Genomic DNA, 25521 nt, shown 5'->3' on the forward strand with positions numbered 1-25521 from the left:
CAAAGGTGCACACACACGGATGTGAAAACCCATATGCAAACCTTTCAAATGTACCTGGTGATAACAGCTTCTCTCCCTTTTTCTCTCTCGCTCTCTCCCTCTCTCTCTCTAATGTTGTCATGGTTACTGAATTGGTATTTGATGGAGACAGTCAAATGGCTTTTGGTCTGTCTTTTGGTGGGCTTTGTCCATTTATCCAGTTGCCTAATCTTCTGGCCACATATCTTTATATGCTGTTTGTTCTGTTTCACGTTTCTCCATCCAAGATCTGACTGTAACCCCCTAAATCCCTCTGTCTCGTTTGTTCTCTCTCTCTCTCTCTCTCTCTCTCTCTCTCTTACTCTCTCTCTCTCTCTCATTCACTCTCTCTCTCTGAGTGTCATCCTCTCATCTGGGATGCTGAATTATTTACCATTAGACAGAGGGCTAGGATGCTGAGCTAGAGAGAGAGAGAAGAACGAGGGGGGGGGGCGAGGGAGGGAGATAGAGAGAGAGTGGGTGAGAGAGGATAAGTAAAGGAAACTGTGGAGGTGTCCTGCAAATTGTGAGTCAGCAGCTTTCCGGAAAGAGCGACGAGAGAGAGAGAGAGAGAGAGAGAGAGAGAGGGCTTATAGAAAGCTTGGCTGATACATGGAGATGGTGGTAGTGAGACTCGTATCAAATGCCTCCTGCTATGTGAGTGTGTGTATGTGTGTGTATGTGTATGTGTGTGTGTGGTTGTGTGCACTTGCCCGTGGGAGTATGTGTATGGTGATTGAGTCGGCGAAGGTCGTGGAGCCGAGAGGAGATTAGCAAACTAGACTGGAAGCGGTACAGCTAGCCTCCTACGAATAGCACTCTGACGCTAGACAGAACCAGAGAGAGAGGGTGGTGGACAGGAATAGATAAAGCCACCATGGGAGAGAGTTACATGTACCAGCGGCTCCCCTACGCCAGAGGAGAGGAAGAGGAGGATGAGAACGATGAGGAGAGGGAGAGGGGGATTGCAGAGGGTGTCGGAGGACAAATGGTAAAAGTCTGAAGTTGGTGTCTGTGTGGAGTGGAAGGAGAAGCATTGATTTTTATTTTTTTGAGTGATGCTGTGGGTACACTTGTGAGTTTTGTGCGCGCACACACACGGATATGTTTCTTTGTGTGAGTGCATGTCTTTGTATACAATTTTTGTTTCTGTGAATGCAATACAATGTGTAACCATTTGTGACTGACTGTGTGCTTGCAAAGATGCAATGCTAATGCTCTGTGGCCTTGCGTGTGTGTGTGTGTGTGTGTGTGTGTGTGTGTGTGTAGATGCAGTGTGAGGAAGGGACAGAGTGGCTGGTGGAGCTGCTGTCAGATGTACAGCTGCAGCAGTACTACCTGCGTATCCGTGATGAGCTCAATGTCACACGCCTGTCCCACTTCGACTATGTCAAGAACGAGGACCTGGAGAAAATCGGCATGGGGCGCCCAGGTGGGTGCTCGAACACTTGACTCCCTAATGCAGTTTGAAAGGACTGTGCAATACAGACTTGTGCATATGAAGATGGAAAAACTGTTTCAGAGGGCATCCTGAGGGTGTGGATATGGTGCTGTGGGCAAGACCCATTCAGACTCCACACCAAAAAGGGTTAAAAATGACCAGTTCCCTTGGGCCATCATCGCAACACCCACGTGGAATTTTTGCTGCTGTATTTGGACAAAAACAATTAGCTCACAGATGTTACAATGTTCTCCTCTGTGTCCTCTGTGCATGTGTATGTGTGTGTGGGGAGGGGGCGTCCTTTGTGTGGAGTTGCATGTTCTCCCCGTGTCCACGTGGGTTTCCTCCGGGTGCTCTGGTTTCCTCCCACAGTCCAAAGACATGTAGGTCAGGTGAATCGGCCGTACTACATTGTCCCTAGGGTGTGTGTGTGTGTGGGGGGGGGGGGTGGGCCCTGTGTTGGCCTGGCAGCCTGTCCGGGTGTCTCCCCACCTACCACCCAATGACTGCTGGGATAGGCTCCAGCATCCCTGTGACCCTGAGAGCAGGATAAGCGGTTTGGCTAATGGATGGACGTTACAATTTAATTTAGCAGACACTTTTATCCAAAGCGACGTACTTCTGAGAGTTAATACAACACAAGCAAGGATCTAGTCAGGGGATAATAACACAAGTAAGTGCCAAAAAACTAGGTTCAAGGACATAGGTGTCAACAGACAGTGCACAAAGGCAATGCATAGGGTGCATAGAGGTGTTTTTTTTTGTGTGGTATTTTTATTAATACCATCGGGTGTGGAGGTGTTTGAGAAAGAGCTGGGTCTTTAGCTTCTTCTTAGAGATGGAGAGGGACTCAGTGGATTGAATGGGGTTTGGTAACTCGTTCCACCACTGGAGAGCTACAGAGGAGAAGAGTCTGGCCAATGACTTAGGGCCCCGCTGTGGCGGAAATGCCAGGCGCCTTCATTGGCAGAGCGTAGTGAGCGGGACTGAGTGTAGACCTGAATGAGGGAGTTCAGGTCGGCGGGAGCCGTTTCAGCTGCTGTTTTGTAAGCAAGCATCAAGGTTTTGAATTTGATGCGGGCAGCTACTGGGAGCCAGTGGAGGGATATGAACAAGCGGAGTGATATGTGCTGTTTTGGGTTGGTTGAAGACCAGATGTGCTGCCGTGTTCTGGATCATTTGCAGAGGATTGAAAGTGCATGCAGGGAGACCTGCCAGTAAGGAGTTGCAGTAGTCAAGGCGTGATATTACAAGAGACTGCACCAGGAGTTGTGCTGCATGCTCAGACAGGTAGGGTCTAATTTTCCTGATGTTGTACAGGGCAAATCGGCACGACTGAGCAATCGAGGCCACATGAACCTTAATGGTTAGTTGGTCATAAATCCTGACACCCAGGTTTTGGGCAGACTTTGGGGGCATGAGTTGGGTTGATCTGAGCTGGATATTGATCGGTTGTTATAAGGATGAACTGGCTGGGATGACAAGGAGTTCAGTCTTAGATAGGTTGAGCTGAAGGTGGCGTATAACCACGTAACACACAGATGTGGTTATACGCCAGCTCATAGTTTAACCATGTAACACACAGATGTGGGTTACGTGGTTAAACCATGAGCTCCATGCTAGCTACATCAATAAGTTCAGCTGTCCCCATAGAGAGATGAGTCGATCATGTGATTTGGAGGGAGGAAAATTGAAGAAACTCAGCAAATGGCTTTTTTCAGAATATAGCGTGTTATCTGATAATTAGTGGCAGCACGGTGACGCAGTGGTTAGCGTGGTCACCTCACATCAAGAAGGTCCTGGGTTCGAGCCCTGGGGTTGTCCATCCTTGGGGGTCATCCCAGGTCGTTCTCTCTGTGGAGTTTGCATGTTCTCCCCGTGTCTGTGTGGGTTTCCTGCGGGTGCTCCGGTTTCCTCCCACAGTCCAAAGACATGTAGGTCAGGTGAATCGACCACACTAAATTGTCCCTAGGTGTGAATTTGTCGGCCCTGTGATGGCCTGGCGACCTGACCGGGGTGTCTCCCTGCCTGCCGCCCAATGACTGCTGGGATAGGCTCCAGCATCCTGTGACCCCGATTGGGATAAGCGGCTTGGGTAATGGATGAATGGATGGATCTGATAATTAACTTTGCTCTCCGTAAGAGGCGTGGGATCTTCACCATAAGGTGCTAAAACACGGGTCCGATAAAAACTAAGCTGTGGTTATACTGATGGCGATCTAAACCTTCTTCACTCTTGTATTCCTGATAAGTCACTTTTGATTAGAAAGAGCTTCAGTTTCATCCTCGTTATTGTTGACGTGAAACTTCCCAAATGTTTGCCATTCCGTACTTCAGGTCAGAGGAGGCTGTGGGAGGCCGTCAAGAGGAGGAGGGCGCTCTACAAACGCAAGTCCTGGATGAGCAAGGTACAGTACCACTCCGTCTTCAACACAAATAGCACCCTTGGTTTAAGAATGGAGCCCTTTCTGTCGAACCTCAACCCTTAAATTTACCTTAACCCTTAGGCAAACTCAAAATCTTAACTCTCATCAGTATAAGCCTGACTCAAGCCGAATCCTGAATTTATATGTAATTCTAACCCCATTTTGAAGTCCGGTTAGAAAACTCAGCATTTTATTACTTTACATACAGCTTGGTAATAATATGGTAATAGTGGGGTAATAGTTTGATAATAAAGTGGTGATAATTAAGTAATACCATGTAATATTGAGGTATAGCTGGGTAATATTAGACTGAAATTTATGTAACAGGGTAATTAGGGGCCAAAAACAAAGGGCGATAATGGAGAAGCACATTTAAAGAAAGCATCGAGGCAAAACCACGTAGTAATAGTTTGGTAACAATATGGTAACCCGCTAACAATAGAATGGTTATTTGGATTAAAAATTGTAATATTGCAACATTAATGGGGTAATAACCTAATAGTAATGTAGTAATACAGGTTGATGTTACTTACTATCAGTTTATAAACTCACACCCGACCTCAAAAGTATGGCAAGCCGCGCTGCACAACCCCATAAATTGTGTGAGCCCTAGGTGGAATCACTCTCAGCTGTAGTCTCTTCGTCTGGGTCAGCAGGTTTTTCCAGGAAAGCGACCTGAAAGTGACTCCCAGCAGCCTCACGCTCAGGGGGTGTCGCCCGGCCTGGTCCCGCCCAACGGCGAACCGAGCGCCTCGCTCACCTGTCTGATCCGAGAGGCGGAGCTTCAGCTGTTTGAGCGCCTGGGAGACGGCTCCTTTGGAGTGGTCCGGAGGGGAGAGTGGACTGGTCCCAACGGCAGAGTGGTGAGGCACACACATGCACACACACACACACACACACACACACACACACACACCTTGAAGATGGTTGCCATCCGAAGAGGCTTTTGAATAATCGGCGTGATTATGCACCATCAGTTTTCGATTACTGTCGGAATTAAGTTCTCATGTGCAAAATGATTGTGTGCCAATTACCCCACTCTTCCGAACCATCCCCGGTCGCTGCTCCGCCCCCTCTGCCAGTCCAGGGAGGGCTGCAGACTACCACATGCCCCCTCCAATATGTGTGTAGTCGCCAGCCACTTCTTTTCACCCAGTGAGGAGTTTCACCAGGGGGACGTAGAGCGTGGGAGAATCACGCTATTTCCCCCAGTCCCCCCCCCCCCTGAACAGGTGCCCCGACCGAACAGAGGAGGTGCTAGTGCAGCGACCAGGACACATACCCACATCCGGCTTCCCACCCACAGACACGGCCAATTGTGTCTGTAGGAACGCCTGACCAAGCCGGAGGTAACACGGGGATTCGAACCAGCGATCCCCGTGTTGGTAGGCAACGGAATAGACCACCACGGCACCCGGATGCCCCGAAAGTCCTGATTTTAATGACACTTTTAAAACTTTGCATCTTTGGGAGTGTTTTGGTCAACGTCGGGCCCGTCTAATAACCATGTCAGTAAAGTGATAGATAGAGAAACTGAACTCATGAGAGAAAGAGAGACAAAGAGAATGAGGAATTATCTTGGAGAAGGTGAGGCCCAGGTCATACTGGTTGCTGCTGTTATCTTTTGACATCCATGGAGAGCAGTATGTACAGTATGCCGGTTTTCTTAACAACCCAACCCAACACCAGTTGATTTCCCTAATTAACACACCTTCACCCAGACAGAGGAGGACTGTTTAGTCAAATCAGCTGGTGAAGCGTTTCCTCTAACTCCTCTCTTCCCCTTCCATCTCTCCACCCCAACTTTCTCTCTGCATTTCTGTCTCTGTGACTATCCCTCCAACCCTCTTTCTCTCCCTCTTCATCTTTTATTCTCTTCCTGCCCGTCTCTCTGTCTGTCTGTCTGTCTGTCTCTCTCGTGCTGTCACTTTCTCCCTCTCTCTTTTTTTTTCTAGCTGTCGGTAGCAGTGAAGTGTCTGAAGGGAGGTGTGTTGGACTCTGAGGGTCTGGACAACTTCATCAGAGAGGTGAACGCCATGCACTCCCTCAACCATCAGAACCTCATCCGCCTCCATGGCATAGTGCTCACACAGCCCATGAAGATGGTGAGAGTCTCTCTCTTTCCCTCTCTCTCTCTCTCTCTCTCTCTCTCTCTCTCCCTCCCTCATTCCCTCTCTCATACACACACAAGCTCATAGATAAATACAAACACACAGACACGCAAATGCAAATAAACAGGCACACATATGCAAATATATGTACATTTGTGTTTGTGTTTGCATGTGTGTGTATGTTTATAAACTCTGTGTGGGTCTGTGTGCACGTGCTCTAAATATGTGTGCAATTAGCTACACCCGATCATTGTTTTCGTTGAGCTCACCTAAATATATTTGTACCCCAATACTCCCACCTACTGTTGAAATGATATAACTACATGCACCACATCACATTAAACAAATATCATATATGACCATATTACATTTCTCCACTAGTATGTAGGTGTGTATGCATCTGCATTTATGTGTGCATCTGTGTGTATTTATTTGTGTGTGTGCGTGCATGCATGCACTCGTGTGTGTGTGTGTGTGTGTGTGTGTGTGTGTGTGTGTGTGTGTGTGTGCAGGTAACAGAGCTGGCTCCTCTGGGTTCTCTGTTGGATCGTCTCAGGAAGCGACAGGGTCACATCCTCATCTCCTCTCTGTGTGGCTACACCGTACAGGTCAGTCCTAATGGAGCACAGTGTAAAACAACAAAACATACAATCCACAATATTCATTTATTTGTCTCCATATTGTTGCTGCCGTATTGTAGATGTTGTTTAAACGACAACACCTTAAAACACTGTTTCAAGTGTTGCATAACATTCATATTTGCATTTATTTACACGGTAAGTTTATTTTAATATTTTGATTGCATTACTCTACTGTGGTTCATATGCATGTGTTCTTACCAAAATTGTGTGTTTGATAATATTGTGGTTACTTTAGTGAGCTTGTAGACAAAGCATTTAACTGCCGGCTGCTGCTGCGCTGCTCTATTACTGTGAATTTGACAAATAAACCTGGATTTGATGTGACATAAAAAAAATACACCAAAACAAGTCACATTCACTTTATTGTCATATACATATAAAAAGTACCATGTACCTTCAATTGCAGTGAAATGCACGTGCCCTGGCTCTCTCTGCCCTTAAATCTATATATAAAGAAATAATGAATAACAACAAAAACCATAAATCAGAAATCCCACAAAATAATAAATCACTAAAGTTTATGTACGGAGCCTACTGTTCATTATTCTGACTGCCTGGGGTAAAAACTGAGGCGGCTGGTCGGCGCTCTGATGCTTGAAAGCGTTGTCCTGAGGGAAGAGAACAGGCCATGTGCTGGGTGGATGGTGTCCTCCATCATACTCAGGGCTTTCCTTCTGCAACGGGTGGTGTACATGTCCTGAAGCTGTGGCAGTGCTGCTCCTGTGATGTTTTTACTATCCTTCTCAGTTTGTGGTCCTGTTCAGTCAGGTTTCCAAACGACACCAGTATGCTTCCAGTAAGGACGCTGTCTGTGGTAGTCTGATAGAAATTGACTAAGGTTAGGTTGCCTGGGTAGCGTAGCGGTCTATTCCATTGCCTACCAACGTGGGGATCACCGGTTCGAATCCCTGTGTTACCTCTGGCTTGGTCGAGCATCCCTACTGACACAATTGGCCGTGTCTGCGGGTGGGAAGCCGGATGTGGGTATGTGTCCTGGTCGCTGCATTAGCACCTCCTCTGGTCGGTCTGGGTGCCTGTTCAGGGGGGAGGAGGAGCTGGAAGGGAATGCGTTACGTCCCCCTGGTAAAACTCCTCACTGTCAGGTGAAAAGAAGCAGCTGGCGACTCCACTCAGCAGAGGGGGTGGAGCAACGACCAGGGACGGCTCAGAAGAGTGGGGTAATTGGCCGGATACAATTGGGGAGAAAAGGGGGGGGGTTAAAAAAAAGGAAAAAAAAGAAATTGACCAGGGTTTTCTCAGAAGGTATAGTCTCTGTTGTGCCCTCTTAATGATACCGCTGGTGTTTAGAGACCAGGAGAGAGAGTCTGAGATCTGAATGCCTAAAAATCTGATGCACTTCACAATTTCAACAGGGCCACTGTTGAAGTAAACGGGTGTCTGAACTGTTTTGGACTTCCTAAAATCAACAATTATCTGCTTTGTTTTCTCAACATTTAGGGAGGGCTTGTTATCTTGACACCATATGGATAGGTCCCTCACCTCCTTGCTACAGGCATCTTCATTGTTGTCATTTATCAGTCCGATTACTGTGGTGTCATCTGTGATGTCACTGTGCTGTTATGATACTGGGCAACACAGTTGTGTGTGAACACACTGTAGAGTAAGGGCTCAAGACAACAACCCTGCGGCGCTCCTGTGTGGAGAACTGTGGTAGATGAGTAGCTGGTACCTGCTCTCACTGTCTGAGGTCTGCCTGTCAGAAAGTCATATACCCACATAAAGATGGAATTACAAAGACCAAGGTCCCTAAGCTTTATGCATAAACATAGAGACTGCACATAGTTAGTAGAATGCCATTACTTGGTGCAAATTTGTGGATTTAAAAAAAAAATCTTTTTGCGAGAGTGGCTGTCACAGGAGTATCTATGCAAATCTGTACAAGAATGACAGGTCAGGATCCACCACATTTGGAAATGCATGAACGGTTCCATTCCAAGACAACAAATGCCCAATTTGGGGAGATTTAAGTCGCTCCAGCTTTTGAAAACGAGCAGTTGTATGATTATACTGTCCAAAACATTACTGGTAAGCACATTTCTTAAACTTATTAAAATGTAAGATTATTTAATAACAAGCACTTGTGTATTTTGAAGGAGGAAATAATTTTGTGAGGGTAGGAGGCTTGATTTTATTTCACCCATCCATCCATCCATCCATCCATTATCCAAGCGGCTTATCTTAATTAGGGTCGTGTGATGCTGGAGCCTATCCCAGCAGTCATTGAGCGGCATGTGGGGAGACACCCTGGGCAGGCCGCCAGTCCATCACAGGGCCGACACATTCACACCCAGGGACAATTTAGTACAGCCGATTCACCTGCCCTACATGCCTATTTGATTTTATTGACAGTGGATATTTGGCTTGGAAGAGAAATCCTTCATTTCGGCAGTATAGCAAATGGGAGTGTGTTTGTGTTTGTATCTGTGTGTCTGTGTGTGTGTGTGTGTGTTTGAAGGTGGCGTGTGGCATGGCCTACTTAGAGCAGCGGCGTTTCCTCCATCGGGACCTGGCGGCCCGGAACGTGCTGCTGTCCACCAATGACCAGGTGAAGATCGGAGACTTTGGACTGATGAGGGCGCTGCCCACTCACACAGACCACTATGTCATGGAGGAGAGCCACAAGGTCCCCTTCGCATGGTAAGGATGGATCGGCGCTCCACTAGATTCTGCCTCCCTTGACAGACGAATCGCAAAACAACCCAGTAGGTAGCAGAGAATATCTTGTAACCCCAAGTTCACGGGTCCAAATCCGTTGTAGGTTCATATAGCACAGTTTCTAATGCGCCACCAACAACCTTGTGTGTCCTATTGAAGTATGCTATTATGGCCGTTGTTCCTCAGGACCCCAAATACCGCTGCTTTTCCATTAGTTAACTGTGTTCGAGCCCAGTAGGCTACCTTCTTGCCGTGAGGCGACAGCACTAACCACAGGGCCACTGTGCCGCCATGGATGAAGTCTTGAGACAGGGAACAAAAGCATATCAAACAGGCTTTTAAAGCCTGTGTTTACCCTGGCTCGGCTTGTGCACAATATATTGAGAAGAGACTGCAATTCATCTTTAAATGTGTACATTTCAACTATCCTGATTAACTACAGCAGGTTTTGGTACCATATTCCTCAATATATCCCTTGAGGCATCCTACACAATACCTCTTCTCCATTCCTACAGTCAGAACAGCAGTAGGAAAGAAAGCATTTATGTTTAAGGCTCCTTCAGACTGGAATAACTTACCTTCAAACATACGATCCTTGACATCATTTCACATGTTTAAAAATGGTTTGTCTACTTATTGTGAGATAAACTGTACATGTTTCAGATGATGCTATACCTGTATACAATACACTGTATTTTCTATATTCCATCCATCCATTATCCAAACCGCTTGTCCTGCTCTAAGGGTCACAGGGATGCTGGAGCCTATCCCAGCAGTCATTGGGCGGCAGATACCCTTCTATATTCTATATATATTTTTTCTATATATTTTCCATATTCTTTATTCTCTACTATAGTTCTGCTGGGCAAGTATTTGTTCACGGCATCTCTGTGGCCATCTAATGGGTGTGTTCACCGGTGTATTCATATGTCTGATGTTTCTGTGCTGCTTGTCTTAGTTGTAGTGAGTCTTTGAATTGTTGATTGTTGTTTCGTTTTTTTCTTTCCTATTACTTTAATGTCTTCATTTCATTTTTTTTTTCAATTTTGTTTGTATTGCATGTTAAGACCCCCTCGAAAATGAGATGGTTCATCTCAAGGGGTTTATCCTAATGGATAAACTTGTATCAGTCAGTACTAGTCAGGATATCGGTGTCGGCCAAAATTTGCTTAAAAAATCGTTAAGTGTTCTATGTTTTGTTTCTGTTCATCTCCTTCAGTGAATGCAGACGCTTGTAAACCATGTTGTGTTTAGTAATGAATCAGGACAGGTACTAATAAATCAGTGTTTATAAGACCAAGCATAACGGGTACAGTATAATAAGGGGTGGCCCGGTGGTTAGTGCTGTCGCCTCACAGCAAGAAGGTCCTGGGTTCAAACCCCGGGGTTTTCCAGCCTTGGGAGTCATCCCAGGTCGTCCTCTGTGTGGAGTTTGCATGTTCTCCCCATGTCTGCGGTGGGTTTTCTCCAGGTGCTCCGGTTTCCCCCACCATCAAAAAGACATGCATGTTGGGGTTAATACTCCTGTCTGTGTCCCTGACCGAGGCATGGCAAGATGAACTGGAGTTGGTCCCCGGGTGCAGCACGGCGGCTGCCCAATGCTCCTCGCTACACAACTAGGATGGGTTAAATGCAGAACCTCATTTCCCCCTGGGGATTAATAAAGCATATCAAAATTTAAAAAAAAGAAGGAAAATTCAGTATTAGTAGTATTGGTATCGGCCAAACTGACCATAGAAATGATCACTTATCAGCAAAAATGTCAAAGCTGTGCATCTTTACAGCGGACTAACGACGTGGGTCCACGGTACGGAAAGAAATCACATCTTCATCCCGTGTGCTGGGGAAGTCTGCAGAAGCCAATACGATGTGTGGCAAAACAGCTTCAGACCCTACGACAGCAGTGTATTTATTTATTTGCTTTGTGTATAACCTATTCCTTTCTCTGTCTGTCTGTCTGTCTGTCTGTCTGTCTGTCTGTCTGTCTGTCTGTCTGTCTGTCTGTCTGTCTGTCTGTCTGTCTGTCTGTCTCTCTAGGTGTGCTCCAGAGTCTCTCAAGTCCCGTACTTTCTCTCATGCTTCTGACACATGGATGTTTGGAGTCACTCTATGGGAGATGTTCTCACATGGACAGGAACCGTGGCTGGGCCTCAATGGGAGCCAAGTACTGAAACACACACACACCCACACACTACGTGATCGATCTGGACACACGGGGGAGAAAACAAAGTTTGAATAAAGGAGGAATGATTGTCATTGACTGACTCTTTCTAGGAATTTTGTACAGCACTAGAATGCCTTGCCAGAAAGCACCTTTGCAGAATCTTAAAAAAAATTGCGGACTCTTTTGTTTTGAAAATTACAACAATCTGCATTACATTTTGACGTACGTTCAAATAGATTTGAACTGGGCGTCCGGGTGGCGTGTTGGTCTATTCCGTTGCCTACCAACACGAATGAACAGGATCGCCGGTTCAAATCCCTGTGTTACCTCCGGCTTGGTCGGGCGTCCCTGCAGACACAATTGGCTGTGTCTGCGGGTGTGAAGCCGGATGTGGGTATGTGTCCTGGTCGGGGCACTAGCGCCTCCCCTACTCGGTCGGGGCACCTGTTCGGGGGGACGGGGAACTGGGGGGAATAGCGTGATCCTCCCACGTGCTACGCCCCCCTGGTGAAACTCCTCACTGTCAGGTGAAAAGAAGCGGCTGGTGACTCCACATGTATCGGAGGAGGCATGTGGTAGTCTGCAGCCCTCCCAGGATCGGCAGAGGGGGTGGAGCAGCGACCGGGACGGCTCGGAAGAGTGGGGTAATTGGCCAAATACAATTGGGGAGAAAAAGGGAGGGGAGAGGGGAACCCCCCCCAAAAAAAAATTTGCAGACTCTTTTGTTTTGAAAATTTTGAAAATTACAACTATCTGCATTACATTTTGATGTACTTTTAAAGAGATTTGTACTTGTTTGCCACACACACGTGTGTGGTTATGATTTTTGTGCGTCTGTGTGTGCTTTTGCATGTATTACTGGATGTCTATATGTTTGTGTTTGTATGTATGTATGTGTGTGCCTATACATTTTTGGAAACGTGTGTCTTTTTGCATATGTGTGGCTTATGTGTGTTCACATGCTTGTGTGTGCAGATCCTCCACAAGGTGGACGTGGAGGCCGAGAGGCTGTGCAAGCCGGACGACTGCCCCCAGGACATCTACAACGTGGTGCTGCAGTGCTGGAGTCCCAAACCAGAGGACAGGCCGACCTTTATTGCCCTCAGGGACTTCCTGCTTGAGGTAGGACACTTCATTCAATTAAAACCTAATCCAATTCAAGAGAGGGTGGATGGATAAAGGAACTGTTAACAGACGGTTACCATCAGATGCATATCAGTGTTGATGGGTTTAAATCCAAAGTGGTCTTAAAAGTCTGATTCAAAACGAGCTGATTTGCTTAGTGGATGCCATAAAGGAAATCAGATTTATCTGTAATGCAACTGGATACAAAACGCGTTTGTCAGAAAGCACTGTACAGTACAGTGAGGGACACAAGAAGTTCAATTTAGAGCCGGTTGAAAGCAAATGAATTGCGTGTATATATTCTTACAGTGGACGTGTGTGTCTATCTATGTTTGCTGATGATAATCATAAGTCACCGGATTCAAACCGGGGCTCTTTGCTCACGCTGAGTGAGTGTCTTCCTCCTCCAGACCATGCCCACTGACATGAGGGCGCTCCAGGACTTTGAAGAGGAGGACAAGCTCCAGATTGGCTTGAATGACATCATCACCATCATAGAGGGGAGGTCAGTGTGTGTTTACATATATGAATGTCTCATGGGACAGCGCAGTGATATTTGGCAGATTAAAAGTTGTCGTCTCATTTGCAAATCGGTGATTTGGATAGAAAAAAAAGAGTTACAAAATTATTGAGGCGTGTGTGTATGTCTTTGTGTGCGTGCGTGTGTGTCTATGTATTCTGATTTGCGGGAGTGTAAGGTGTGGCTGGTCATTCCCATCGACTATGGTTCCTTTGTTACCACAGCATTCCTTACATTGTGGAAAATTGCTTAAATTACTTAAATTGCTGCCTCAGTACAGGCTTGTCACAGAAATAGTGTGTCTGAGGAAATGTGGCAAACATCCATTGAAATGTCTGTCCACTGTGTGTGTGGGCTGTGTTCCTACTAAAGAGACGAGCCGAACAAGAAAAACAGATCATCACCGGTATCATTTAGACTTCATGTCCTCAAGATGTTCTAAGTATTGCTGAATTTTATCCTAAACATTCTTGCTGACCCGATGATGTCTTTAAATCAAATCATTCATGAAGAAGAAAGATGGAATAAGATTACTCTAATCTGGGGACATCCGGGTAGCGTAGTGGTCTATTCCATTGCATGGAATCACAGGTTTGAATCCCAATCCCAAGATTGTCTGCAGGTGGGAAGCCGGATGAGGGTATGTGTCCTGGTCGCTGCACCAGCGTCTCCTCTGGTCAGTTGGGGCGCCTGTTCGGAGGGGGGGGGGACTGGGGGGAATAGCGTGATCCTCCCACGTGCTACGTCCCCCTGGAGAAACTCCTCATTGTCAGGTGAAAAGAAGCAGCTGGCGACTCCACATGTATCGGAGGAGGCATGTGATGGTCTGCAGCCCTCCCTGGATTGGCAGAGGGGGTGGAGCAGCGACCGGGACAGCTTGGAAGAGTGGGGTAATTGGTCGGATACAATTGGGGAGAAGAAAAAGGGGGGAGGGGGGGGGATCCAGGGCAGTGAACAAGTTGAATACTAAACATTTTGTATGGTTCATATATGTATTTGTGTGTGTGTGTGTGTGTTGTCTTGATATCTGTGTTCGTGCGTTTGTAGGGCAGAGCACTACTGGTGGCGAGGGCAGAACAGGCGAACGTTGCGTGTCGGTCAGTTTCCACGCCATGTGGTGACATCAGTGGCCGGCCTGTCCGCCCACGACATCAGCAGACCACTCAAACACTCCTTCATCCACACGGGACATGGCGACACGGACCCACACAGGAGTTGGGGACACGCCGACCGCATAGACAGGTTAAAACCTGACCGGCCTCATGTTCGTCCTTGGTTGAATGAAAAAAGGAGGGTAGATTCCAGTGGATTTGTGTGAACAGTTTTGGAAAGCAGCAGTTGATCACAAATATAACGGCATCACAGTTCATGGATTAGGGAGCTGGCAGGGGTGATGTGTACCGCCATTGCAATTTGCGCTTCCTCCTGGTAGTGGGGTGCCTGTATAGACGCGAGGGATCTTCACATGTTATGTTGTTATGTTTCCCTGCAGAAACCTCCACCTTGCATGTGGAAATGAGTGGTTTGCAACTTCACGCGTAGCAGAGGATGGATGTGGCTTAGTCTACACCCAACCCAACCACCGTAGGGATTATGCAATGGTGCAGTCACGGAAGAACAGGGGAATTGGGCATGTCCAGAATTGGGATGACAAAAAGAGAAAGGAATAAAAAAAGGTTCAGACAGGATAAGCTGAGGTCTGGATATAGTTGAGGCGAGGATGCCTTCACAACTCTATTCCGTAATTTTGCTTGAGAGGCAGAATCTAATTTGTGACGTTTCAGTTGCAAACGCTGTCCATGCGCATACAGTTTAGAAGAACGGATGATCGGGAACATACGAGCTGAATGAATCACCTGCATACGCTTTAGCAGACTGACTCATTTTAAGGTTGGGGCATTGTCCAGGTCCTAATCACCACCGTAAGCTCAAAGCTTTTTCAAAATTGAGATGGCCACAAAGTTAATCAAACCTGTTCTGTGGAGTGTTCGTGCTGCATTCAGGATGACTACCGCTCCACTCGGGCCACATTTTCGCTCAGGTGCTGGAAGCATCCAATGATGATTATATAAAAACCAGCTTAATATTTCATAGGGTTTTGAATATAGATCCAACACTGATGGAGCAGAGTCAAATAACGTGCTGATAGCTTTGGTCCAGCGGTGTGCTTATTAGCTGCTTAAATAAATCACTGACGTTCTCCATCCAGAGAGGCTTTTACTGCCATACACCACTAGAGTGCAATAGTGCACAAGTGCTGGTTTTTAATGTGGGCAATTTAGAAGTTACCAGTTCGTCTACTAGCAATTTAAGAAGCCACCGATGGCGAGGTGCACAATGGTCTATACTACAGCGCCCATTTTGTTTGTTGTTTTTAAAATTGTTGTCTTTTCTATTTTGTAACTAAGTGCAATCTTAGAATAAGCACATGGTGTTAGTTTATTGCCTTTGCCATTATTTAACTAACTCTGCTTCTTTACCATTTTTTCCCCCTCTCTAGTTTGTATTTGGGCAATCCCATGGACCCCCCAGATATTCTAGGAATGGACCCTTCCACCGCTCGGCCCACCAAGCTCCCCAACCGCGTCAAGAGTAAGTGATGTTCCTACACACCGAATGTGCTATCATGTAATGGCCTTCTTATCTGCATTTGGCACCCCTCTGATGGTTTAGTTTTAAGTTTCTGATCTTTTAATGTGATGTCTCTTCATCGTGCTTTTCTTTTTGTATTTTTGCTCATTTGTAAAGAACTTGTGAAAGAAAAGGAATCATGAGAGGGCTGTATAAACAACAGTATCATTAGGAGTAGTAGTTGTCATAGTAGTGGTTGTAGTTGTAGTAATAGTAGTTGTAGTAGTAGTAGTAGTAGTAGTAGTAGAAGTAGTAGTTGTTGTAGTAGCTTTAGTAGTAACTGTAGTAGTAGTGGTCAAAAAATGTTGTCCAGCAGCTGAAACTCATCTTTTCTCTCTCCTCTTCTTTCAGAGCAGCCTCCACCTCGTCCACCTCAGCCTGCTGTTCTACTGAAGAGTAAATGAAGCTCTCTCTCGCTCTCTTTCTCTCTCTAGAGTCAATGAACTGGAAAACAATCTTTTCTTTGGTTGTTTACTGACTAATAGTTTGTGTGTATGCGTGTGTGTGTGTGTATGTATACGTATCACTAGAGCCGTTCTACGACTCCGTGCTGGATGACTATGATGACGAGGAAGACGGCAGTGCTTCATCTGGGCTGAAGAGACTGGGTGTGTCTCTGGGCCTGAAGCTCCGCCCCTGGGAGGGGCCCGGCGTACGCATGGCCAAAAGCGAGGTGTCGCTCATTGACTTCACCGATGACAGCTTCAGCTCAACCACGCCCTCTCCGCTTACTGAAACAGCACAGCAGGATCAGGACACACTGCAGGTACGTGTAACATAACATAACATAACATAACATAACACACTATAATAATGATAATAATAATAATAGTAAACTTTATATGTAGAGCCCCTTACAAAACCAGGCCATAAAATGCTTTACAAAGCTATAGATTGACATAAAACATTATAAAAGAGCTAAAAGAAGGACTTAATAGAAATGCTAGGTGAGACAGGGATGGGTAGTAGTTATACAGTATCCCACATTTTACAAATGAGATCTCTCTCATCTTTCTCTCTCTGTTTTTCTCTTTCTCTCACTACTCACTCTTTCATTCCCTCCATTCTCAGGACACTCCATCCATCTTGGACTGGCCCCTTCCACTGCCAGCTTATGACGAGGTTGCCGCTGAGTCAGAGGACCAATCAGAAGACCAAGAGGTGCTTTCTATTAACAGGGGATTGTCTGAGGAAGCCTCTGCCCCGCCCAGTGCTGTGGTAGAAGGCAGGAGTGAGTCCCAGTCAGCTGACCTCTTCCAGGAGCTACAGAGAGAGGTAACGAGAAGAACGCACACACACACGACTGCAGAAAAAACACAAACTGATGGTTAAGGTCACACACTGGCATGCACACAATACTCACACCAAACTGATTTTACTCTCTGCTGACTAGATGAGGGCATAAATTAATGCAAATAGGGAACATCTAGTATGTGCACAGACCTAATTCTTCAGATAAATGTTCATACGACAACACACAGAAACAGTAGTACCATTTTTACACCTGGTATTATCGCTTTTCATCAAAGGAAAGGATGGTTTGCCCTCCCTGTATTGCATTTTGTAAATCCTCTGCCCACATGTTGCATTAAGGCTCTCAAGGTTTGAGAGTCATTTGCTCAGGTTAGATTTGAATTAACACTGCCTTATGTTGAAATTTGATATTAGCAAGCAACATTACATCACTAGACGGTGATACCAGCTGTTACACTGTCATTGAATAAACATTCAAGTTGATGTACAATTTGAAATCACTTTGTCCTGATGCTCGCTCAATAATCCAGGTAAGAAAAAGTCAAAGAAGATTGAATCAGTTCATCTGGATACAACGTTTATTGGCAGATACGTTTCATCACTCAGCTAAGTGACCCTGACTGCAGGTATCCCCACCCTTATAAACAATACAGTTGCTTAACCAACGACCAGTTTCATATGCAAATATGGGTGTGACCATTAACTAGAGTTTCAATGGCCACGTGTACTGTTCACAGAGGGTTTGGGAATGTTTCCAATCACAGCATTGTAAGATGGCGACAGATGTACTCTTATACCCCCCCGGTTCAGGGATGGTCCGTTCCCTCTTAACTTAGGAGGCCTCTGACTCCCCGTTCAAACCAGCGTTCCTCTCTATCAAGGGTGTGCACATCCTCATCCTTGAAAAGTGACCACTGGCCCGTAGATGGTGTAGACTGTGGAGTCCTGGCCTGACGTGGCCAGGGGACCCAGCACAAACCCGATGTGTGCCAGGGGACCCAATCCTTGGGGTCCAAGGATCGGGTCCCCTGGCACAAACAGAGCAATACAGTGTACCCTGTTAAGTGCCAGTTGGATTGCCTTGACTTATACACTGGAGAAACTAAACAGACGCTGGCCCAAAGAATGACACAAGACAGGAGAGCTACACGTCAGGCCAGGACTCCGCAGTCTACACCATCTACGAGCCAGTGGCCACTTTTCAAGGATGAGGATGTGCACATCTTTGAGAGGGAGGAATGCTGGTTTGAATGGGGAGTCAAAGAGGCCATCGATATGTTAAGAGGGAACGACCATCCCTGAACTGAGGGGGGGGGGGCCCTAAGAGTACATCTGTCGCCATCTCACAATGCTGTGATTGCAAACATCCCCAAATCCTCTGTGAATAGTACACGTGGCCATTGAAACTCTAGTTAATGGCCACACCCATATTTGCATATGAAACTGGTCGTTGGGCTGGGTCGTTATGCAACTGTGTTGTACTGTGTTGTTTATAAGGGTGGGGACACCTGCAGTCAGTTTAGACTGGAGACGTCACTTAGTTGAGTGATGAAACGTATCGGTCAGTAAACGTTGTGCCCAGATGAACTGATTCAACCTTCTTTGATCACTTTCTTCTTGCAAAAGTTAAATGTCTGCAGTGGGGCTCTCACTGGTTTCACTCTAATTCTGCTCGTGACTGAAAACTACAGCGGCAACCCTGCATTCACACATGCAAAACCACACGGGTCATCAAAAGTCTCTCTCTCTCTCTCCCTCTCTTCTCTCTTTCCATTGACTAGGTGATGGTGAAGCTGCAGGTTCCAATGATGGCAGGCCGCTCCCTTCCCTCCTCTCCCCTCCCCCTCGCCCCCTGTGGTCCCCACCGACAGATCTACCTCCCTCCCCAATCCTCCCCTTCCTCTTTCAACTCCTCACTGGAAGACCGCCCAACGCTGCCTCCGCGCACCCCGGTGCCACCCCTGCGTCCGTCCAAGCAGACCCTGCCCATGCGCACATCCCGTCAGCAGATTCGCTCCAGCTCCATCTCCCTGGGCGACGAGGAGGACCTGCCTCCTCAGATCCCTCCCAGAGACCATGCCTTCTCTCAGCCAGGCTCCCGCTCTTCCTCCCCACTCCCTCTGGTTCCTCCCCTCTCCTCCTCACCTCTGGCCCTGCCACCTCCACCCCTCTCCGTATCCCCACGACGGGCATCTGGACTCAGCTCCGTCAGCCCCCTGGGGTCCTTCTTGTCCTCCTCCAACACACCTATCTCTTCCCATCCCCCCTCCTCCCAACCGCCGCGGATAACAGCTTCTAGCTCCTTACTGGACCCGCTATCATTCCCCGAGGGGCGTGGCCTGTCCCCATTGATGGACAGCTCCCAGAGTTCTATCCCCGCCCCTTTGCCGGAGCGGCCAGCGTACCTAGAAAGGTGATGAAAGTGAGATGTTGTAGAGTCTGTGCTGTGAATCAAATCTTTAAACCCAGTCACATGAACTCCTTTCTAAACTTTAATAATTAGTGGTTAATGATTTAAACCTAACCAACTTATATCAGATATGCATATTAATTGTACAGTGACTGTGGCTATTAGATAAGATATGCAGATGTGAATGCATGTGCAGCAATGACAATTTGCAGCAACTCATGACTTTACAATATCCAGATACCAACTAATCTTTCTAGTTAGCAAATTCTTAAACCAATGAAGTTGTTTATACATTTTTTTTTTAGCAGCCCAAGAATGAGATCACTTTGAGAGTATTTTAATGTGATGCACACTGTATTGTCCCCCCCCCCCCCCCCAACAACCCGATCCCGATCAAACTGGGCATGTTTTTGTCAGTCCCATTTGCTGTAACTAGGCAGCCAGCGTGTTAGGTGAATTACCTGTACAACTCCACAAATCTAACTTATTACTGATTTTTGTTAAACAACATATCTCTTTTTATTACTTATACAATTTATTTCTATAAAAATGGAGAGGTGGAGAGCATTGTTTTAGCCCTTTTGGAAAGTGACAGTCTGTCAATCGAGTAGTTGATGGACTCAGCAGTCAGTCTGGGTTTTCTTTTTTTGTAAACAGTTCAACTGACAAGGCCCACCTCTTTGCTTCTTTTTGGGGGGGATTTCCCCCCTTTTTTTCTCCCCAATTGTATCCGGCCAATTACCCCACTCTTTTGAGCTGTCCCGGTCACTGCTCCACCCCCTCTGCCGACCCGGGGAGGGCTGCAGACTCCCACATGCCTCCTCCGATACATGTGGAGTCGCCAGCCGCCGCTTCTTCTCACCTGACAGTGAGGAGTTTCACCAGGGCGATGTAGCACATGGGTGGATCACGCTATTCCCCCCCAGTTCCCCCTCCCCCCTGAACAGGCGCCCCAACTGACCAGAGGAGGCGCTAGTGCAGCAACCAGGAGGTAACGCGGGGATTCGAATGGGCGATCCCCATGTTGGTAGAAAATGGAATAGACCGCCACGCCACCCGGACGCCCCCACCTCTTTGCTTTGATTGGACAGCAGAGAAAATGTTGCAGAGCGTTTTTCTGCTAGAGTTCAATCTCAGGTGCTTCAGGGTGTTTCTCCAAAAACACGAGGCGCCAGGTGGAGAAAACGCAGTGTCCATAGCCCCTAAATAGCTAACAAAATGCTTCAAACCCACTGAGTAGGTGCTTCTCACTGCCAAAAATGCACCTGTTGTGGTCACATCCTAAGCCTTTATTCAGACAGGCTAGAGGAATGCAGCAGATAATTAGGTTTATTGCCTCATACCATGTGTGTAATGCACTTGCAAGGGCATAATTCAGGGATGGGCAACCCTGATCCAGAAAGGGCCGGTGTGGGTGCAGGTCTTTGTTCCAACCAAGCAGTTACACACCTGATTCTGTTAGTCAACCAATAGTCTTTGCTAAGGACCTTGATTTGTAGACTCAGGTGTGTAGCTGCTTGGTTAGAACAAAGACCTGCACCCACACGGCCCTTTCTGGATCATGTTGCCCACCCCGATATAGACTTTATTACTATTCTATTTTATTATAATTATGTTCTTGCAAAATACTTGACCACACATGGTGGGTTACTACGATAACTTTGAAAGAAGACCACGGTTTAAAAGTGTTTGCCCATAACCAGATATGGAGCAGCCAACATGGCAGCAGTCAAACCCATGATGCAACAGCAGCAACAGCTGGGTGGGGCCAAACCAAACTCCTCCTACAACAACAACAATGGAGGCACCGCCGCTTCCAGCATGCAGCAGGAGCAGAGCATCACACAGGTGTGTGTGTGTGTGTGTGTGTGTGGTGAGAGAGAGAGAGCCATCAGAGATAAAAGAGCATTGAGCTATAATAGCTTAAGCATTTCTTCTCATTAAAAAAAATAAATTCAACTGACTCTTCAAGTTCAAGATTTGCTGCCCTCCCAGTTTGCAGATAAGAGAGCATTGAGCTATAATAGCTTAAGCATTTCTTCTCATTAAAAAAATAAGTTCAACTGACTCTTCAAGTTCAAGATTTGCTGCCCTCCTAGTTTGCAGATAAAAGAGCATTGAGCTATAATAGCTTAAGCATTTCTTCTCATTAAAAAAATAAGTTCAACTGACTCTTCAAGTTCAAGATTTGCTGCCCTCCTAGTTTGCAGATAAAAGAAATGTGATTTGGTGTGACACAGCTTTCCAGGAATGTTCTAATAGTTTTAAGACCAACAGGTGGTGAGACTATCTAGAAAGAATATACCAAAAAAAAAAAGATTTTTTTTAATGTATCTACCAAAGTCTACAACACTGTTATATTGTATTAGGTTGGTTTCGCTTCACACTACAAACTACCAAGGTGACTTTCTTTATGGCACAGCTTTTTTTTGTTGTTGTTGATCAAAACCAAAATGAGGAAGTCAGGACACGAGGGCAGTGCATTGTGGGTTCACGGCGGGATGTTTTGGTTCAGCTCTTGACTTGTTAACTAGCTGCAGAGAAGAATGAGTTTGGGATAGTGTGTAGCATGGCTTTAGCCATAGGTTACATGCAGTGTGTGTGTGCTATGACCGCTCAATGTTGCTTCATGAATTGATTGACAGGTCCAGGGGTCCGTCCACGGTGTGACAGTAGAGGAGTGCATGTCTGCTTTGCAAAGCCACAACTGGAGTGTGTCTCAGGCTGTCCGCTTTTTGAAGGTGAACTTAAACATCAGTCTCTGTCTGTCTGTCTGTCTGTCAGTCTGTCAGTCAGTACACTTGCTTATTTACCTGTTATCTTGCTTTCTTTGGGTTATGAATGGAGACCTAAAAATGTGCCCAGCCCACTTCTACAGGATGTTTTGTTTTGATGGAGCACTCTTGTTCTGTATCTAACGTCCCTTTGTGTGTGTGTGTGTGTGTGTGTGTGTGTGTGTGTGTGTGTGCTTGCATGTATGCTATATATAGGTGGAGCAGTTGTTCCGGTTGGGATTAAGGTCCAGAGCGGACTGTCAGGAAGTTCTGGAGAACTGTCAGTGGAACCTTGAGCAGGCCAGCACTCTCATGCTGGACACATACGGGCCGCACCACAACAGGTACTAAGATACACAATCATCAGTCCAGCTTCCTTTGTGTAGCACATTCTGTCCATTAAGATGCAAAGCACTTTACTTTGGTAAGGTAAAAGTGTGGGAAGATGGCGGCACAAATTCACATCAGCAGCGGCCTCATCCAGTACCGCTGTGGGAAGATGGCGGCGTGAATTCACGTTTGTGGCGGCCTCACCCAGAACCGTCAACGCAGTGTCTTTGTCCACATCTGCATCTAAGTTTGTGTCTTCGTTTGATGGCTGGGAGAGCTTGGTCTGCTGCGTCCTGTGGGCCCAGGGACCACGGCCCTGCTTGGAGCTGTGCCTGAAGAGGAAACACCGAGGGCGGTCTGACAGGACGCGGAAGCGGGGCAGGCTAAGCTAACTGCTAGCCCATGCAGACCGGCAGTTCTGACAGTCATCCTGGCTGGCGTTCGTCCTCTTGGACAGAGATTTTTTTTGTTGTTAAGTTTAGATATATGCATGCGTTAGTTTGGATATATGTGTCCTTGTAGTTTTTGGATATGTGTTTTTGTCTTTGTGTTGCACTGCTGTGGGCTGTGGGAAACAATGTGCCATTTCATTTCGTGTGCGTAAGTGCGTGAAATGACACGACACAGTGTTTCTGATTCTGATACATTAGGTGAAAGTGCGACGATAAAAAGAGGTAAATGACAAAAGAAGAAAACAGACAAAAGGAAAACATCTGGCCAAGCAGATGTTACAGCAGGCGGAGGTGACGTATGGCAGGCCCTGTACCTTGGCCTTGTGGAGCAATTCGGAAAAAAAATTCTTGGGGAATTAAAAGAATAAATTGCCACGTCATCTTTTCTCTGCACCCTCTTTTCTCTAAATTTAAAATAAACCAGCCCAAATGGATTCACATTCCTTCCTGAGGGTTAACCCTCACCCTAACCCAACCCTAAAGGATCATTCATTTTAATGTTATTTTTTTTATTAAATATTTTGGAAATAGTATGAGTTTTGTTCAGAGGACAGGTATCCGTGTATCATTCCATCATTTCATATCCGATTTAGAATCGGAAATCGGAAAACCAATAACGGGCTGTTTTTCCTTGTTTTGATTTGGTTCTGAAGTTATAACACGAGAAAATGGGATATTTGTATAACCAGCAGGAGACCACTGATGTGTGATGGGGTTGTGGGGACACTACACTGTATAAGAGTGAAGTTGTTGAATATTTTTGTAGTATTTTTTTTCGGTGCTGCACTTTTCAGACGGTCCCTGTGTACTCGCCTGACAGCCGGCTGTACTTGGAGACCAGTGTTGTGTCCAGGTCGGAGGACGACCCGTTCTGGTGAAAGTTAAGCTGGGGCCCGTTGTCTACCTTACTATGGTAGGAAAGAGGCATCGTTGATGTTTTAACAACGTTTCGCTCCTGAGTTATTGATCCGGGAGTTCGAATCTGTGAATATATTTCCAACTTTACTGAACTGTCACGGCTCTCCAGGCACACCAGAGAACAAAAAAAAAGTCAATAACTTCCTGGTCACAACAAATTGGAAATGTTAAATGACGAAATCGAAGACGACAAATATCCCAATTTCTCACGTTATATACTTTCAACTTCAGAACAAAATCAAAACAAGAAAAAAAAACCCCAGCCCGTTATTGGTTTTCTGATTTTGGATTCTAAATTGAATGATACAAGGATAGAAGGGAAGATATTTAAACAACAGAGACTACAAATTGTTGTGTATATTGTGTATATTGATTGCTTGAGGGGGGGATTTAAAATCAAATTCACACACCATTGTCAGGCTCGGTTCAGGCAATGCCCGCGGGTTTGAGTAAAAATCTGAGGCCCGGGCGTCTGGGTGGCGTGGCGGTCTATTCCGTTGCCTACCAACACGGGGATGCCGGTTCGAATCCCCATGTTACCTCCGGCTTGGTTGGGCGTCCCCGGATGTGGGTATGTGTCCTGGTCGCTGCACTAGCGCCTCGTCTGATCGGTCGTGGCGCCTGTTGGGCTTGGGGGAATAGCGTGATCCTCCCACGCGCTACATCCCCCTGGTGAAACTCCTCACTGTCGGGTGAAAAGAAGCAGCTGGTGACTCCACATGTATGGGAGGAGGCATGTGGTAGTCCGCAGCCCTCCTCGGCTCGGCAGAGGGGGTGGAGCAGCGACCGGGACGGCTCGGAAGGGTGGGGTAATTGGTCAAGTACAATCGGGGGGGGGGGGTCCCCGGGGTCCCCAAAAAAGAAACAACTAGGGAACAGTCTGACTTGTGCAGTTTCTGAAAGTCCGCTTGGTTATCTTGTCTCTCTCTCTCACAGGAAGTGACAAGAGGACACTGATCCGTCTCACGGCTCACCGGCTCACCATGACTCCGGATGAAACCGACCGAGCGAATGACTCACTGTGACGCAGAGATCATTCACATCCCTCATGTATCATTACTGTGAATACCAGACCCTGCTGTTACCCGCCTTTCAATACAGGTGCATGATAATCACCGGCTAACGGAGCGTCCTGCTGAGGCAGGTCTCTGCTGAGGCAGGTCTCTGCTGAGGCAGGTCACTGCTGAGGCAGGTCTCTGCTGAGGCAGGTCTCTGCTGAGGCAGGTCTCTGGAGGCAGGTCTCTGCTGAGGCAGGTCTCTGCTGAGGCAGGTCTCTGCTGAGGCAGGTCACTGCTGAGGCAGGTCTCTGCTGAGGCAGGTCTCTGCTGAGGCAGGTCACTGCTGAGGCAGGTCACTGCTGAGGCAGGTCTCTGCTGAGGCAGGTCTCTGCTGAGGCAGGTCTCTGGAGGCAGGTCACTGCTGAGGCAGGTCTCTGCTGAGGCAGGTCTCTGCTGAGGCAGGTCACTGCTGAGGCAGGTCACTGCTGAGGCAGGTCTCTGTCACTGCTGAGGCAGGTCTCTGCTGAGGCAGGTCTCTGCTGAGGCAGGTCTCTGTCACTGCTGAGGCAGGTCACTGCTGAGGCAGGTCTCTGCTGAGGCAGGTCTCTGCTGAGGCAGGTCACTGCTGAGGC

At 46.9% G+C, this 25521-nt stretch overlaps 1 protein-coding gene across 1 annotated transcript in view; it reads left to right on the forward strand.

Moving 5' to 3' along the window:
• tnk2a (tyrosine kinase, non-receptor, 2a) overlaps positions 1 to 25001 on the forward strand; it is a 27696-nt gene extending 2695 nt beyond the window's left edge. The window contains exons 3-21 of the mRNA XM_056299300.1: positions 1288 to 1450; positions 3797 to 3867; positions 4542 to 4748; positions 5841 to 5990; positions 6509 to 6604; positions 9114 to 9295; positions 11351 to 11477; positions 12453 to 12599; positions 13013 to 13107; positions 14170 to 14364; positions 15623 to 15714; positions 16105 to 16149; positions 16284 to 16519; positions 16825 to 17028; positions 18789 to 19420; positions 21121 to 21265; positions 22063 to 22158; positions 22408 to 22535; positions 24828 to 25001. Of these exons, the coding sequence (XP_056155275.1) occupies positions 1288 to 1450; positions 3797 to 3867; positions 4542 to 4748; positions 5841 to 5990; positions 6509 to 6604; positions 9114 to 9295; positions 11351 to 11477; positions 12453 to 12599; positions 13013 to 13107; positions 14170 to 14364; positions 15623 to 15714; positions 16105 to 16149; positions 16284 to 16519; positions 16825 to 17028; positions 18789 to 19420; positions 21121 to 21265; positions 22063 to 22158; positions 22408 to 22535; positions 24828 to 24834 (3018 nt within the window). The 3' untranslated portion in view covers positions 24835 to 25001. The remainder of the gene's footprint in view (positions 1 to 1287; positions 1451 to 3796; positions 3868 to 4541; positions 4749 to 5840; positions 5991 to 6508; positions 6605 to 9113; positions 9296 to 11350; positions 11478 to 12452; positions 12600 to 13012; positions 13108 to 14169; positions 14365 to 15622; positions 15715 to 16104; positions 16150 to 16283; positions 16520 to 16824; positions 17029 to 18788; positions 19421 to 21120; positions 21266 to 22062; positions 22159 to 22407; positions 22536 to 24827) is intronic.
• The last annotated feature ends 520 nt before the right edge of the window (positions 25002 to 25521 follow it).

This window comes from Lampris incognitus, chromosome 19 (genome assembly GCF_029633865.1).
Source record: "Lampris incognitus isolate fLamInc1 chromosome 19, fLamInc1.hap2, whole genome shotgun sequence".
NCBI classification, from domain to species: Eukaryota; Metazoa; Chordata; class Actinopteri; order Lampriformes; family Lampridae; genus Lampris; species Lampris incognitus.